Genomic DNA, 17920 nt, shown 5'->3' with positions numbered 1-17920 from the left:
TTGAGCTAAGATCTGCCTCTTTGAGGCTTCGCATGCTTCATTCCCAAAGAAAAATCCCTTCTAACTGCCTCTGTCCAACCCAGAATTGATTAGTTCCACTGGTACTCTTGACCCGGCCTCAGCAGTCAGTGCCAGGACTCCAGATATGTCCTCCAGGGACTCCAACATCCTGGAGTAGCTAAGAGGGTAGGCTTTGCTGGTAGATCATGTTGAATTTTAATATTTTCCCACCAATCACTAGCTTAGGAAAATCACCAAGCTGCAGCTTCCTCAACCATCTCATCCAAAACACGGGGATAAATAATACCTACTCTCAAAGGGAAGTTATGGGGTTAAATTACATCTTCCACTTAAAGCACCTAGCATGGTGCTAGGAAAATACTCATGAAATGTTACTGCTCACAACACCGACAACACTTAACATTTGGTAACTGGTCTACAGCATGGAGCAGTTCTCCATGACCCAAGTTTCTTTCAAAAAACCCTGCCCACATACCCAAACCAGGTCAAAGCAACTTCCCAGAGAGAAAATTGTCCACTGCAGTCAGAAAACCCAAAGCCTATCTTTTACAAAGCTTATCAATTCTGCAAAAGATTCCTTCAAGGAACCTTCAGAAACTAGTCCATCTTTGCTCACTTTCTTCATCCACTGTCCAGTCAAAACACACAAGAATGAAAATAGCTGTGACTTGGTGGAGAGTAGATGGCTGGACACAGGAAAACAGAGACAACAACTGATGGTCAACATCCAACTTCCAGGCCAATTAGCCTGGAGATAACAGGAGAGTAAGTTGCAAAACAATAAACAGCAAGCTCCATGAATCGAAGATGCTCAACCCTTCAATCATGTGCTCAGTACCGCAGGCAATTTGTGTGTGTGTGTGTGTGTGTGTGTGTGTGTGTGTGTGTGTGTGACAAGCATATTGTCGTGGGACCCAAGAGTTGGAATGACTATTTAGATTATGTTAAAGGTCTCTGACTTGCATTTGTGAGACACTGAGTTTAATTTCTAGCAAAGGAGCAGAAGGTTAGAAATCTGTGTATGACAGGGGAAGTGGGGGCTGTCAATGTCCCTTTCCAAGAGCTAGTCACCTCATGTGGCTGGTGAAACTGCCACTCAGCCAAAGAAAAGTTGTACAAATTTAGACAGCCCCACACCCTATATCTCTCATCAATGGCCAGAACCTGACCAGCAAGTCTGATTCTCCAGATTGATTTATTTAGCATAGTTTGGTTTTATGACCTATTAATAATCCAAATCATGAGTCGAAGAAACATCTCTCTCAGGCTCTTACCAAAATGCTGCAGTTGCCCAGTGGGAACACAGCAGGAGGGCAGCCCTTCTAGGAAATCAATAGACACGCCTCTCTCCCTTCTACTCCCTATCCTCAAGAACCACCCACTGAGAACCCCAAATATGAGGGAGGGTGGCACCCTCATTCCTTTCCCTAGAGAAGACACAGTTGTGGGGGTCCACTAGGCAGCTGGACCTAATGTGATTCCTACTCACCCTCTGGGCTTCTGATCTTGCTCTCTTGTTCTTTCCATCAAGGGATACACAGTAAAGAAACTCTCTCAGGGCTTCCTCCACCTTGCCTAGGGTGGCTAAGGCTTGCGCTTTTCTGAAGTGTGCCTGAAAGAAAACACTAGCTTTTAATCCCATCTTATTCACATTATTAATGCTGCTACTATTCATGAAATTGCTAAGTACTTCCCGAGCAATCACTGTTCTGTGAAATGTTTTAAAGCACGCTTTCATCTACAGCTCTCTAATGGAAGTAACTGTTCTGAATCCTGCTTTAAACCGTTTTAAAGAAGACAAAACTGAGACCATCAAAAAGAACTCATACAGAGAAACACAGCTAGTAAGTTATGGTATCAGATTTTGAACCTGGAACCAACTTTACCAAAGCCCATATTTTTAACCAGCACGCTAAGGCCCATCTGGATAGTTTTCCTCTGAACTAGTCTATGGAGAAGAGACCTAGTCAACAGAGTGACTTGCTTAAGTACCTAGACTTGCTAATCCTTTCACAGAAGAGACACAAGAGAATTAGCATGACCTCTCTAAGACATCAGAGGTTGCTAGTGGCAATGCTGGCACTAGAACTGTAGTCTCAAGACTCCCACATTTCTCTTCCTCACAAAGTATAGTGCCCCTCAGAGGGCTACTCACTGCCTGACACAATGCTTTTACTCACTTCTGCTGCTTTGCCACATCTTTTAAAAGCAAATTTGGGGCTAGTCAGGGTCCAAACCCAAGTGCCCTGGAAGAGGCTAGACAGCAGAGTAGCATCCTAGGGAAGAGGGAGGAAGAAGACAAGATATAGAGGAGCTTTGGCTTCTATTTGCACAGTGTCACTTTCCTGGAGATGCCTGGGAACTGTCTTGGTGAGCAGTGGTCCCTGAGAAAGCCTATTGGAGGGCCCCTCCACATGCTTTCACCTCATTCTGGAGCCTAATCTTGGTTGACAAGTGGATGCTGATGTCCTCTTTTGTTGCTAATCCCAGCAGTGTTTAACAGGGACCTTCCAGAGAAGGGTTACTGTGCCATTGCAGGGTTAAAGGTATAGATATTGGGAGACTGGAAAGGCTTCTGGTATTTCATTAATCAACCAAGTGACAACTCATATCCTCCACCTGCAGCCAGCGTAACCCACTGAGATATATACCACCTGAATGGTGTGTTGAATACCTTGGGCCCTAGTTGGATGGCTGGAGTAGGGTTCCCAGGTAAACCCCTCCTCTGAGGCATTTCACATTCAAAGGGGAGGATACATGTAAACTGAATGCAAAATGCTTTTGAATTACATGTGTCAGTTGTTTCAATCCTCAAGATAATAGACTACCCTCATCTCTGCCCTCCCACAATTATGAGGAAGTGAAGCTCCTGCCTAATTCTTGAACCAAATGTTCCTTCATCATGGGAGTCACCTTTCCCATTTAATCCAAAATCTGTGTCTCAGTTCTGCTTCCAACCATGATACCAAGATTTTCATCCCAAGGCTTAGGATGAGAGAGGAAAAAGCTCCAGAAGTCCACTTATATACAGGAAGTTCCCTGAGTTGCACAGGTAGACAGGCTCAGCCCCTAACACCACCGCTACCAACCTCCTTTCAGATAAGACACTGGTCATTTGCATTGAACTGTAAAAGTGCTCCTTGAGAAAGACATTGTTTCGTCATCATTTTTGAAAACTCTCAAAAAGGAACACAGCAGATTTACCCTGAAATTACTGCAGAATATACTGGTCCGCAATATTTTATCTGAAGTTCCTATATTCTCCCCCTCCTCCCCACAAAAAAGTTCCAATACTCAATATTTTTAAAGCTTGACCTCAAAATTCATTAGGTGACAAAACCTGACCTACACTGATAAAGTAATTTAAAGTATTTGTCCCACTTAGTATGAATTTTACATAATTACTGCAGAGATAGTGTGCTCAATTAGTGTGAGTGGAACACTGTCTAGAGTTCACAGAGGGTATTGCCATATATATGGCCTTCTTTACAATCAGAAACATGATGGATTTTGAATGCACCTGTTCCCATGAGGTTCAGATAATGCATTAAGGCTTTGGACTTGCATATGGTAGCTTTACAGTCCTGGGATTGTGCAGAGAAAGCACTATATAAAACCCAGAGAGCTTTGTAGCTTGCAGAATCCACTTTGTAGCTCCAGCCACACTCACCTTTGATCCTAACATATCTGTGTGAGGAAATCAGGGTGGATAGCAACAGCTTTGTTTTATAACTAATAACACTTGAGTTTCAGAAAGTAAAGCCACTTCCCTCATAGTCACCTTGGCTGCAAGTTGCACAACCCAGACTCAAACATACTCTAAACAAAATATTGATATGTGTCCTGAGGCCAGGCAGAGATGCTAAAATTGACACTTGTATCCTGACATTCTGAGAGATATCTAGTCTGTTTTTTTCCACTCCTCTCATGTGATCTAGATGTCTGGGGACACCAGCAGGTCGACTGACTATAGTAAGGACTCAGAGTGACACAACCATTGTGTGCATGTGGGGATTTCTGCAAAGAAAGCTGGCAAAGCTCCTAAGAAGCCAGATGCTTCTAATTCAGTAGGGCCAGTCCAGGAATCCTTCTCTCACATTTTTGTATTGTCCTTGAAAAATGATGGTGATAGGAAATACTTATATAATGCTACATGTCAGGTACTGTTCTAAGCATCTTCCTCAATAAGCTCATACTATACTCACCACAACAGTAGGTGCTTTGAATATCTGCATTTTGTAGATGAGATGAATCACAGAAAGTTTAAGTAATTTACCCAAAGCCACTCAGCTTATAAAAGTACCAAGACTGAGACATAAACCCAGGCAGTCTGCATCACAATTCCATATTCTTAAAGCCCAGGCTGTTGTGCAGTTTGTCACTTGAAGACAAAATTAGGCAACAATCTAGTTCTCTTGCCAATTTGACTCACCTTTTACCAAGGGGTGGCCCACACCCTGGTTCCCTTGAAAGTCCTCTCTCTGTTCTACTTGAGTTGTAGTCCCCCTATCTCCCAGGGAGGTGGCCTTTCTTGACACCTCTTATCTACAATACAGTCCCTTCCCATCCCTCCTATTCCACACTCACCTTAAAACCCATTGGGCGGAGTTTACATGCTATTTCTGCATCATGTAATGCATCTTCATGAGATTCCAGGGTGAAATAAATTTGAGACCTGTTGCTATAAAGCAAGTGGTCATTTGGAGCTGCCGAAATGAGAGAGAGAGAGGAAAAAAAAACTGTCATTAATGGTTCCCAGTACAAGCACATGGTAAGTCTGGTATGAGGATGGGTCTTGAGCAAGTGACAAGATATCTAGGATTTTTTCTACCAGGGATCCAAAGAGTTAGGTTCTATATCCAGTCCTAATATAGTCCTGCCTTCTACACCAGGTCAGTTCCCCCAATATTAAAGAAGCAAATACTTCCTCCCCCTTTCAAACAGTTCTTCAGAGACATTGTGGTGTCTGTGGTGTATTACAAACTTTGACTTAGAGGTAACCCTAGCACCCTGCTTCTTGGCTACACGTAGGTGCTGGCTGGCAGCCTGGCTTCTGAGTGACATATCACCAACAGGAGAACAGGCCAGTCAGGGAAGAGAGGCAGGTAGCCAGATGTGAACCCTAGCCTGATCCACAGCAAGTCAAGAGAATGGTTCTCTTGTGGGCAAGATGACTGGTAACATTAACATCTTGGTCTGCAAACCCCAGCACATGTGACGCTTCCCTGAAGGCTATTTACAAGGACTTGTACTCACATTACAAATGGTCAAGAGTGAATGAACCTGAACAAGGCTTCTGCAAATAAAATGAGCCTGATTTTCACCAACACTCTAAGGCTGGATAGGCTTCTAGAGGTCATCTGGCTCAACAGACCCATCCTTCAGATAAGAAAAATGAAAGCCATAGAGGGGTGAGATCTGCTCATGATCTCACAGTAGCTAGTCAGAGTCATTGCCTACTGAAGTCAATGCCTACATTGCACCTCTGAAGCTTGCGGAGGGTCCTTTTTCCTGAAGATGGGTATAGTATTTAGAAAAATGAGACATGGGCCATTTTCTAGAACAAAGATACTCTTTTTTTGTCTTGGAAGAGGGAAACTGGTCTTGAAAGTTTTGTCCTGACTGCCTGGAGGGGGTGGTTAACCCCCTCTGCAAGATGCTGGGAGGCGGGGGGTGGGGGGTCAGCTCAGAATGGGGGTGAGGGATTTTTGGCTAACTGGTGGGGAGGGTGGCTAAAAGTAATGGCTCCCTTGGAGATCTGTACTCTAGCTGCCTGTACTTTCATTTATATTGCTCTGTTCCTCTCCCAGCTCTGGGCTCAGCTAGTGCTGGCAACAAGTTTGGACTTTTTCCAGGAGCAGGCTCAGGGCTTGCTTAGGAGCTCCATTAATTGCTCTTAAGACATTAGCAAAGCATTTACAGACTTTTCTGCTCCTTCTCTTCTGCAGGACATACGAGCCCAGTGGCAGATCCCAGCCTGTTTTCCTAGGCACGCACAGGTTGGTGGGGTCGTTCAGTCTGCAGCCTTCCCCAGTCAGCCCTGTTCCTTTCCCTACCCCATTACCTGTTGCAAGTTTCAGTGGACAGTCAACAGGTGGAGACTCAGGTCCACTTCGCCTTCAGTCAGGAACCTAGAGTCCTGTCTGCCCAACCCTGCCTGCCGTCTCCTCCCGGCATGCTTCGTCAGACCCGGCGCCCGGCTGGCAGAGCTGCTGGCACGCAGCCAGAGACGGCAACTCATGCCCAGCTGGCGGTTTGGTGGCCACTTCCTGGGTCCGGGCGTTGGGGATCGGAGGAGTAAACGGGGTCTCTAAAAGAAGTCGGGTGCGCACGCACGAGCAGCCTGCGGTGTGGGCTGCTCACTTTGCCCTTGAAGCTGCGGGGCCCACCCGATCGTCTGCAGGCGGCAGTGGACAGCAGCACAGAGGCGTGACCGCCTCGCCGGCAGCCCGCGTTTCTCGGGGATCCCCGGCTCCCGCTCGGTCCGTTGCTGGGCTGGCGGCGAGGTTCAGGGATTGGAGGCAGGCGCGGGCTGCTGGCTGGCAGCGGGGGGGGGGGATCTATTTTAGCCAAGGATCGTGTGATAGGAAGCGGTGACAATGAGTCACAGGGCAGCGGGGCGCGAGCGCCCCCCCCCCCACCCCGCCCCGCACACGCTCGAGGGATGGCTTCCGAGGCGAGCGTGGCCCACTTCGGTTACCTCAGCCGTTACACAATCCAGCCGCCCGCCCGCGCGGAGGAGGGGCCGCCTGGCCCGGGCCGCTCGCGGCCCTTATGCAACCAGTGCTCTCCTGACCTAATTCCAGGCCGGACTCACCCCACGGGGAGCCGCAGCCCCGGAAGGGACAACTCCCAGAGGCGAGAGCGACAGACGCAGGCGCCACCAGACATCTGGGGCTGGCAGGACAGCAGAGGACGCGGCGCGACTGTGGGAAGGGTGCGAAGTTCCCCTGCCGGGGGCGGGGCGGGCAGCCTAAAAGATCCCGGAGTGCAGAGGAGGAGGGAGGGGACACGGCCAGACACGGGGGGTGACATCAGGCCACACAGCGAGTGACTGACAAAGATGAGAAGGGCCAGCGAAAAGGAGGCACGGTGACACACAGAAACACAGGTTGACAGACACGGGAACAATAGTTGACAGGAGACAAAAGCAAACTGCCAGCAGTGATCGGGCACTGTGAAAAAGGCTCGAACCGGGGAGGTGAAGTCTCCGGAACCTGCCCGTGTCACTCCGGCAGCCCCCATCCCACGGCCCCCCGCGCCGCCCTGCCTGGGGCAGGCGCCCGCCCGCAGCGTCGTGACCGAGCCCAGCCCGCGGCGCCCGGGGCTCACCTAGCCTAACCGCCTCGTTGTACTTGAGCAGCGCCGCCTCCACCTGGCGCTCTCGGTACAGCCGGTTGCCCTCGTGCCGGAGTTGTGACGCCCGCGCCGGGCCCGGGAACAACTTGCCGAGGAGGCCACTGAGCACCACGTTGACCCGCAGCGGCGGCGGCGTCTGCTGCCCAGCCCGCCGGGCACCGCGCGTCCTCCCAGTGGCCACCATCAACGCGGAGAGCTTGACCCCGCACAGCGCACAGCGCCGGTCAGCTGCCCGCCCACGTTCTAGGCACAGTTTACAAAAGGTGTGGCCGCAAGACAAGGACACCGGGTCTGATAAAAATCCATGACACTTCCGGCACTTAAAGCCATCCCACACTTCAGTGGCCGCAGCAGCCGTCACCCCTGCCTCTTCCGCTGCCCCGGTGCAGACTGTCGCGCTGCTCCTGTCCGACAGAGCTGGCCTGTGCGCCTGTGCCTCGTCTTGCGGGACGTTCTCTGCCAGGCAGCGCACCAGCTGCTCCAGCTGCTCGGCCACCAGCTGCTGTCGCTCAGAGAGCTTTCTGTATACCTCGAGAGCTTCCCGGAGGCGCCCCCCGCACGCCAAGGCGTCGGCCTGCGAGAGCAGGACTTTGCACTCCGGGGGCGTCGAGGTTCTCGGAGGCTGCTCTTGCTCCTGCTCTCGCGTCTGTGGCGGTTCGGGACCCTCTGTAGCCCCTCCCGGATGGGAGCCCGTGTCTACTCCAGCAGCACTTGCCTCCCGCTCCGCCGACTCTGCCGGCTCTAAGTTGTTGCTGCCCTGCTCGCCGGGCAAGCTCAACATCTGTTCAGTCTGAAATGAATCCATTGAAAGAGCGACCCGCGTCGCCGGGAAAGGCGTCTAGGGACCGGGGACAGGGATCCAGGAGTGACGGCTGGAAGGAGTCAGGGCTTCCACGGCCGCGGTGCTGCCACGCACCCGGCTCTGCCGCGCCTCCGCGAGCTCCATACTGGCCACCTCGCGCCGCCTAATAACTGTCTTGTCTCAGCAAAGTGTTATATAAAACGTCCCCACGTGACCTGCCACCACGCTGCTCATTGGCCAGTAGCAGAGAAATTGTTACAAAACCAGACAGTTTTGTAACAGTGTTGCGCTTGCTTCTTTTGGCTTCGTTTTTCTTGGCTTCTTTCGGAGGTTGTTTGTATTTACTCTCTGACTTACTCCCCACTACCACCACCCGCGCCTGCAATTTGGCTCCTTTTTGGAAGGAAAGGAAACCGTCCTCTCCTCTCAGTCTTCTGCGTTTCCAAATCCCACCCCATCGCACCTCCAAACTGGCCAGCAAACAGGTCCCCTCTGCCAGCCGCTCGCCTCCAGCGGCTGCAGCCTGGCCCGGAGAGGCCGGTACCCCAGGCGCGGTCCGCGGAGTCCTCTGGGACAGACTGCCGCTTCTGTTAGAGAGCGGGGCTGACTGCCGAACGAGGCGGCTCTGCTGGGTCCCAGGGAGGTGCCTCTGCCCTATCCCCTAGAAACCCCCTCCGCAGGTTCCTGTCTTCCCTGCGAACCCCTCAAAAGTAGTGCGTGCAGTTTCCCAAAGACTCTTGGTCCTCCGACCAGGAGCGCCTCTGAGCAGTGGGTCTGGCGAGCAGCGCAGAAGTTGGGTAAACTCGCCAAGCAGTGAGGGACTCGCGGAGAAGTGTTAGCCGGCTGTGGCTTGCACGGGAAGTGGGACGCCCCTCCTGCCCTCCTCTACATCTCTCCCTACTCTAGAGCGGGCTGCGGCCGCCAGTTAGAGACGCATCCAGACCCGGGATCCACTGGCTGGATGGGTGCGGCCTCCAGAGCTGGGCCTGCTGGGCTTGGTGGTACTCTGGGGGCGTGGGAGGATGACAAAGACGCGATCTGACAGCGTTGCTCTGGAGAAAGTCCCCCAGTGCTGGCACAGCTCTGCTGTCAACTGGCCTCCAGGACCACTGCTTCTGCGGGTCAGTTTCTCACACTGCCCATCACAGTGAGGGGCTGTTGGCCGGGTGATGGTGGGGGGTTCGCTGCGTGCCTTGGTGCCTAGCTCACAATCCCTAGGAGACAATGATTCCACGTTTTGCTCACTAATCCAGTTAATGCAAACCAAGGTCCCAGAAAACAGGTTCTGTGCATTAAGCCTAGAGCGTCTGTCTGGTACGACAAGGAAGGAAGGACAGGAGGGAAAAGTTAGCAGCACATAGGCAAAAGGAGCCACCGAAAAAAGGAACAGAAGCTCAGGATATAGCCAAGAAATGTGAGGGACACACAGAAAAGCTTGGCTTGGTATTCCAAGACATGTGGGGCAAATATTCCAGGTCTTAATTTCTCGTGTCTCCAAGGTTCTCTCCAGCCCTAAGCTTCAGTCGCCCTTAATCTCACAGCCAAACTTCAAAATACTAACTCAGTGCAGAGCGGTGGTTGAGACTGGAGTTGAAATTGATGGCAGTAGTAGGAAGGGCATGGGTGACTGTCCTCTGACAGTCAGGCCTGAGCCAGATTTTGATGTCAGTCCAGGGACTGGGCAAGAGATGGAGGTGGCCAGGCTAGGTAGTAGGGAGGAGCTGGTGAGGTTTGGTGACTTGCTGTCTGATTGATGAGCTGGATTCACCCCTCAGTTACCCTTGCTATCAAATGGGGTCCCTAGCACTACCCCTTCTGGCACCCGTGAGGAGGGACAGTGCATAGAGTACGTAGAGATATTTATTTGAAAAGGCCATGAGATGGTGACGAAAGCTTCTTAATTCAAGAGCTTTATCCTTTCTCTAAAAAATAAATGCCTGTTGCCCAAAATTATTTTCCAGATGCAGAGCTGAGATGTGCCTTGCTCCCTGAACCACTTCGACAAGGGAGCACCCCCTAGATTGATCCCCTCCCTTGAACTATTGGCCATGGGGAAGCAAGGAGATCAAGTCAGGCAGAAGGTCACATTGCTGCAGCATGGTGGAAAGATGCCCTCTCCAGGCAGCCCCTCGTGGCAGCTGCAAGCACCAAGGCTGACTCAGGCATGTTACTAGCTGTCAGTGTGACGCAAGATGTGCAGGTGCAAAAGGCAACACCACCTACACACTGACCAGGCTCCACAGGGAGCTTTATGTTGGACAATTAGAATCAGAGCTGCCAGTAGGATACCACCAAATGAATTTCTAGTCAGTGAAGAAAAATTGGCCACAGTGGTTTTCTTTCTTCTTTATTTAACAGACATTACTTCACTATATACCTGTGAATCAACTCAGAAGTCCCCTACTCAAAATGTCCACTTCTCTATGCTAACTAATTGGCGCTCCCTGGGGGAAGCCAGAGGGAAGACTGACATCATCCTTTTTTTTTTTTTTTTTTTTTTTCAGATTCAAATATTCCCTTTGGAAGACCTAGGTTCTTAAACTTCTTTTCATTTGGCTAGATTCACAGATGGCTGAGGTAAACTGGGGAGCAGGAGAAAGAGTTGAGTTACCTGTCCTTTCAATAGACCATAGCAATGGTTTTCCATCCGGGCTCCAAAAGGCCTCTCTGAGGCCCAGAGGACAAAGCAGGCAGACTCAACCCTAGCTCCACTCAACCAGGGCAGTGTGTTACGTAGTGAGCTTCCAGCCATGAAGTCATTAAAGATTACACTTTCAAATTAAAAGTTTGAAAGCCATGACAATTTTTGCCCATTTTCATTATATATGTTGAGCACCTTCTGCTGGCCACTGTTCTACCTACTGAACATATAGCAAAACAGCACTTAGCACCCAGGGCCTCCCACACATAGTAGCACATCTTTGCCACGCAGTTTAAAAAATTTTGGTTCTGGAAGCTGAAGCCAGGGTCAGCCCTTTCTCACTGAGCTACACTCCCACCCTTTTTATCTTTTTATTTATTTTGGAGACAGGATCTCACCAAAGTTGCCCAGGGTGGGCTTGAACTTGTGATCTTCCTGTTTAGCCTCCCAGAGAGATGGCCTATAGGTGTATGCCACTGTGCCCATTGTGCTCTTGTATTGACTTTCCATGTATATAGACCATGAGGGCAAGGACTAGGTCTTGTGTCTTCCACTTCCTAAAAAGAGTTTACTAAACATGATAATGGACATTTTGTTTCTGGCTGCCAGTATGCAGAGGGACCAGAAGAAACACCCTTTGCCCTAGCTTCTTCACAGAGGACAGAATTAACCGGCCATACAGATAGCACAGATAGTGAGGGCTAGCAGTCCTTAGGATCACTAAGTAGCTCTGAGATAGGGTTCAGTTGAAGCCAGAGATCTGGGGATGAGATGAGGAGTGATATCTCTCTCTCTCTCCCTCTCATCCCCCCTCTATTTATCTCTGTCTGTCTCTGTCTCTCTCCATGGAAGATTGGCCAAATCATGAACTGACTCACTGAGTTTCTTATTTCTTAAACTGGGGTCAATTTATAATCCTTACAAAGCAAAAAAAAAGTTTCCATACTCTTTACGGACATTCAGATGAGGAAAAAAGACTATCTATTGCTTTATAGAGTAGCCAAAACCCAGCAATGAAACAAAGTTTACTCAGCAACTCTGTTTCCACAAATGAAGAGACTGAGTGCCAGAGAACACTAGTGACTTGCTGCTGCTGGTCATAATTGAAGTTTGTAACACAGCTAGAATTGGAAGCTTGGGCTCTTGTCCTTTTGTTTAGAGTTTCTTCCCATGAGATCAGAAAGTTTCCTAAGCACACAGAACACCTCTCTGAATAAATAGGTATTATTTCAGATTTCTTATGTACGGGATTTCCATCTATTCAACAAATATTTCTCAAATACCATGAAAAGCATCAAACTTGGGAGTATGTCCACAGAAGTGCCCAAACAGGACAGACTGAAGCGTTTCCCCTTGCACAGAGAAGGTGCCTTTAGGTGGGAGAGGATGTAAATAGCTGCTGCTCAAGTCAAAGAGGCTCCAGCGCACTGGGGCCCTGGTGAGGAAGGGAGAATTCCTCTAGTAACCTGGGCTGGTCAAAGCCCAGGAAATATTTTAACTTGTGCTAGGAATGGAACCAAGGGTTCAGGAATATCAGGCAAGCACTGTCAGCCATCTCCTCAGTCCCAGCAATTGTGTTTTTAAAAGCTACTCTTGTAATTGTTATGCTTAGCAAGGATGGGAGTTCATCTATACAATGAATGCTGCAGGGTAGACTAGAGCACTATAGTGGATTGGTAACTGGTGGTCAACTTGTAACACTAACTGAATTATATCAGCATGGTGCTGAGCTTGGATGACTCACCTGAGGACTGTTGCCAGCCTAAAAAAGGAGATCTAGAGAGGAAAAAGTAGTGTTGTGGTTTCTCCTAAGTGTTGATATTTGGAGCTGTTAGTTCTTTTGGAGCCACTGATTCTCCTGGAGGAGCTTGTCATGCTGGCTCCCCTGATATGAACTCAGTTGTTATCATCAGAGGACCTCGGGACCTTGTCACTGAAAATGGCTGCAGTTCACTTTGGGGGACCCCTGGTCCTTACATTGAGCATCGCTTCCTGGCTCTGCAGGGGAAGATGTGTGCTGGTCAATCTCCAGGAGAAGCTTGTCACACTGGCTTCCTGACACAAACTTGGCTGTTATCATCCGAGGAGCTCAGGACCTTGTTGTACTGTAGTACAGGATGGCTGTAGTACTTTTCAGGGAAGCCTTGGTCCTTACTTTGAGCATTGCTCCAGTGCAAAACCCTCAACCTACTGGCACAGATCCTTCGTCCTGCTGGCACAGACTTTCTAGCTTCCACTGCTGACTTTTGGGCCTTTGCAGTGTAGATCCATAAAACAGACTTGCATGAGTCATTGTTATGGACTATAGGCCTCCAGTTGGGCTCATGGGAGGCACTGTCATGGGCTCTAGGTTTTCAGCTGAACTCATGCAGGTTATTGCTGTGGGATCCAGGCGCTCGGCTGGATATTTTGGAGTCTTCAGTGTGTGAACAGATTTCCTGAACTCTTTGTATTTGACTTCTTAGGTGACCACTATAAATAACATTCTAAATTATGTGTCCTGTAGAGTCTTGTTCTCCTTGCAATCCCTGACTACAACAAGCACTAAACCCCAGTCCTTCTCTCCCTACCTCATCCTCAGTTTCCCTGAGGAAAGGGATATCAATAAGCCCTCTTCACATTTTGCTAATGGGCAAATGGAGGGTCCAGAGTCTTTCAATGATACAATCAAGATCATTCAGCAACTAGAGGAAACTGGGCTTCTGGCAACCATTAGAAACAAAAAGATCACAAAATATCATCCCAAGGAAGATTTGCTTCATTTCTCTGCAAGACAAGTTAGACTTGCTTGGTTAGCCAGGGAGTCTGTTGCCCAAAGTACAGAAAGGAGCAACTCCAGAGTTGCCAGTGGGACAGAGCCCAGGGCGAGGTTAGCTCTAACTTTGCTGTGTGACTCAGCCCAAGATACTTCCCTCTCTCTTTATGTCTGTTCTCCTACTAATAAGCATGCCCAGCATCACTGTTCAGATTAGTTACCAGTGATGGAAACAGCACAGTGTAGTTATTCCTGATGTGATTCCTGGGAACAGAAGGGATCCAAAGCCCTCTGCCAATTGTTATAAGTGAACTATGTGCTGACTGCCTCAGAATAAGCATTTTTTTCCCAGGAGGAGAGTGAGCTGGGGGTGTGAGGCTGAGCACTCTCCTCTTCAGGGGCACTGCCCGAAGTGAAAGTTCTACAGACCCTGACAGACTCTGTCTGGTATTAGGAGGAAAAAAGAAATAAAATCCAGGTTCAAATATTCATCGGGAGTGAATCTTCTAAGACTTAGGCAGTACTAGGAAATGGTTAGAGTCAGGGCTTGGGTATTTTAAATTGTGTTAAGATGTACATTATTAAATTTTTCATTTTAACCCCTTTTAGGTACCTGACTCAGTGGCATTAAGTACATTCACATTGTTGTACAACCATCACCCCATCCATCTCTAGAACTTTTTTCACCTTGCAAAACCAAAATACTATATGCACTTCCCAATTTCCCTTTTCCCCAAGTCCCTGGCAACTACCACTCTGATAACTGGCTTATTTCTTTTAGCATAGTCCTCAAGAGTCATTCATGTTCTGTTATGTCAGAATTTCCTTTACTTTTTAAGACTTAGTGTTATTCTATTGTATAGCTATCCCACATTTGTTTTTTATCTATTCATCCATTAATGAATGCTTCAGTTGTTTTACCATTTGTCTGTTGTGAATAGTGCCACTATAAACATGAGTATACACAAAAGTTTCTTAGAGGCCCTATTTCAATTGAGATATATACCCAGAAGCAAAATTGCTGGATCATGTGTTACTATTACTAGCTACTCATATGTTTGCTTGTTACCCTCCAAACAAACCACAAAAACCATATAAAGGAAAAAATTTTATTAAAAGATAATTACAAGGAGAAAGAGGGGCCTAACATAGTCACAAATCTGTGCAAGGACCTTTTACAGTAAGGAAGAGAGGCAAGAAAGACTACAAGGAGACAGTGGACAGCTCCAGGATTCTTCATTCCTCCCATCCTTTTTTTTCCTCCCTCCCTCCCTTCTCTGTGGAAAGAAAACTGAACTTTGACCTCCTGGGACCAGGATCTGCACCTTGTGTCCCTTCCTCTGCCCTGAGGAGGGGTGAAGGTTTTCCTCCTAGGCCTGAGGAAGTTTAGAGAAACCACTTGTCTTTAAAAAAATCTAGCTTTTAAAGTTTTATTTTGCCCTGCCAATTACAATTTAACAGTAATTCTGCTTTTTGAAGAAATCTCTATAGGATTTACAGCAGCTGCACCATTTTACATTCCCACCTGCAATGCACAAAGCATTCCAGTTTCTCATATCCTTGCCAACACTTGTTATCTTCTGTTCCTTTCTGTTGATAGCGGCCACGCTAATTCTTTTGAAGTGATTATTTCATTGTGGATTTGATTTGCATTTTCCTAGTGATCAGTATATTGAGCATATTTTCATGTTGTTTTGGCCATTTGTATATCATATTTGGAAAAATAGCTATTCAAGTCTGGTGTCCATTTTAAAATCATAGGTTTTTCAATGTTAAATTTTAAGAGTTCACTATATGTTCTGTGTAATGTAATTCTGAAATATATATATATATATATATACATATATAAAACGCAAAATGTACACACACTTTAGGAAAAGAAAAACTTGTATAAATATTTTAATACTAAATGTATTGCGACATCATGAGATTAACACAAGTTACCTTTGGTCTCTACTCACAAGAGATGCTCAAAAGGTAGCCATTAGCTACCAGACATTTATTATTAGCACAGTGACCTGCTTAGGTAACCCTAGCCACTAAGATTGCTGCACATGCATTATCAGTTTCTTCTCCACGGGCCCACAGTGTAGTGGGTTTTCTGTGATATATAACATCCTCTAGGGGCTCCATGCAAGGGTAACATCATCCATTCAAAAAACATAGTAGTATTTTTTTCCTGTAGTGTAAACACATTTTTGGTGCTCTGTCTCTCTCTGTGTGTCTCTCTCTCATTATCTACCTATCTATCTATCTATCTATCTATCATCTTATCTATCATCTATATATGTACTATCCACCATCTATTTATTTCCTTATTGGATATGTAATCGGCAGATTTTTTTCTCCCATTTTGTGGATTGCCCTCTCACCTTCTTGACTGTGTCCTTATCTGAAGACTTTAGCAGCACTTTGGTTTTAAACTCAAAATACCTGGATTGAATATCTGGCTATGTGACACTGGGAAAGCTGCTTAACTTCTAGTCCACCATAGTTTTCTCATCTGAAAAATAGAGATTATTTTATAAGAGTTCTGAGTTTATAAGATTGCTATGATCATGAGTTAATGAGATCATCATGTAAAATGTTACCTCAGAGTGTAGTCCAGTTTAAGAGCTCATGAGTAGAAACCTTTATTTAGTATCTGCTTAGGAAGGAACCAGAATGATGTAACTGAAATATGATATTATTTATTATCAAATGGGTGAGTAGGCCAGCCATTACTAAGTAACCAATCCTAACACAATAATATTACATAATACTTAACACTTGCATAGCAAATTGCAGTTTACAAAGCATTTAGACATTCATCATTAATTCAGCAGGCTCCACTGAGGCCATAAGGATGAGTAAGACAAAGTCCTGCAGAACTGAGTAGGAGGAAGGAAAAAGGAAAAAGGCAGTTTCAATCAGGCTGATAAGTACAAAGAAGACAGAAGCACAGGGAGCTGGCCAGGGTGGAGACATGAAGAAAGAGCAGTTGACACCGGGGGAGGACCTAGCAGGTGAATAATCACAGAACACTGCAGAATTACAAGTTAGTGGCAGCAAAAAGAGAGCTCAGAAGGCCTGAGCATTCTCAGTAGAGCAAGAAACTAGTACGAAGGAGGTGAGAGAGGCTGTCTTGTTGGGAAACACCTATTAGTTTATTATGGCTGGAAACTAAAATTTCAGAAGGAAGAATGATATAGAATGAGCCTAGAGAGTCTAGCAGCTTTCAGATCATGAAGAGCTTGTGAACAAGGATAAGGAGTTAAAATTTTTTGCTCTGAAATAATGAGATACTTAAGGGTTTACAATAGATGAGCAATGTGACTGAGCTTGTTTTATTTTTATTTACGGAGAAAAAGAAAAAAACAGAAAAAGGGTACAAGTAATACAAAATTTTAAAAATAAACAGCAAGAAATCACTAGTTAATAGATTACATATTCTCATCTTAGAAATAGTTGTTCAAGTTACAAAATTGAAGCATATAAAGTGGACTTTCAAACAGTGAGAGTGCAAACACTTTTGTTCAATGATCCAAAAAAACTCAGTAATATGATTATCTATCTTATACACTTAAACATATATGCAGTTATAACCTTTAGAGCACTTTCTTTTCTTTTCTTTTGTACAATGACAATTACACATTTTTGGGTTTTATTACTCCCACAGTTATTATTACTTTTTTTGAAGAGAGTAAAATCAAATGCGACATATCAGAACAGAGTCAGTCAAATCAAAAGGATGCACATAATAGATAGTGTAAAAACAAAATACAAAGTGATCAACAATGGTTACCATACGTCCTCTTGCTATTTTAAGAAGATTTGCCAGTTATAATAAAATTAAACAAAACAGTAAAGAATGAAATCAAAGCATTGGAGACATTACAGGACTTTAAAAGAAGATAATAGTCAACTGGAATGGGCGCCATAATGATTGTTATTGTTTTCACAGTTATGCCTATACTTTCGAACTTGGTACTATCAAGCAAAGCAGAATAGGGGAAAATCAGTCAAAGCAAGATGGTGAGAGCAATACAGGGCTTCAAATCAAGTTAATAGGAAATCAAAGTAGGTTACTATAATGTATCCTGCTATTTTATATTTATTATTCCTTGACTGAGCTTGTCTTTGAGAAAGGTTTCTATGGCTGCAATGTGAAGAGTGAAATAAAGAGGATGTAACTGAGAAAAAAAATAATGAAGATATGTTGGGTTCAAGAGACACTTGCGATAACATGGATCAGATGTTGATCTGAATGGATGATCTCAGTTCACTCTGTGAAAATAACTTGAGTGTTTTCATTTCATTCAAGTTGAGTAATGCAGGTTGAGGAACGCTAAGTGATTTATAC

The 17920-nt window shown here is 46.4% G+C and overlaps 1 protein-coding gene across 6 annotated transcripts in view; it reads right to left on the bottom strand.

The window, feature by feature from the left end:
- Lonrf3 (LON peptidase N-terminal domain and ring finger 3) overlaps positions 1–8370 on the bottom strand; it is a 39453-nt gene extending 31083 nt beyond the window's left edge. For 2 of the 6 annotated variants that reach the window (XM_063246319.1, XM_063246320.1), the window contains exons 1-3: positions 7354–8368; positions 4609–4727; positions 1511–1633 (exon numbers count right to left, since the gene is read on the bottom strand). In XM_063246319.1, coding sequence (XP_063102389.1) covers positions 1511–1633; positions 4609–4727; positions 7354–8185 — 1074 coding nt within the window. In that variant the 5' untranslated portion in view covers positions 8186–8368. Of the gene's footprint in view, positions 1–1510; positions 1634–4608; positions 4728–7353 lie in introns of all 6 variants that reach the window. The other 4 variants (XM_063246321.1, XM_063246322.1, XM_063246317.1 and 1 more) reach the window with 3 other exon arrangements.
- Between the last annotated feature and the right edge of the window lie 9550 nt (positions 8371–17920).

Source organism: Cavia porcellus, unplaced genomic scaffold, assembly GCF_034190915.1.
Source record: "Cavia porcellus strain 051 isolate PalLab524CR breed Dunkin Hartley unplaced genomic scaffold, mCavPor4.1 scaffold_3, whole genome shotgun sequence".
Lineage (NCBI taxonomy): Eukaryota > Metazoa > Chordata > Mammalia > Rodentia > Caviidae > Cavia > Cavia porcellus.
Note: the sequence above shows the minus strand (reverse complement) of the source record. Positions and strands in the feature narration are given on the sequence as shown.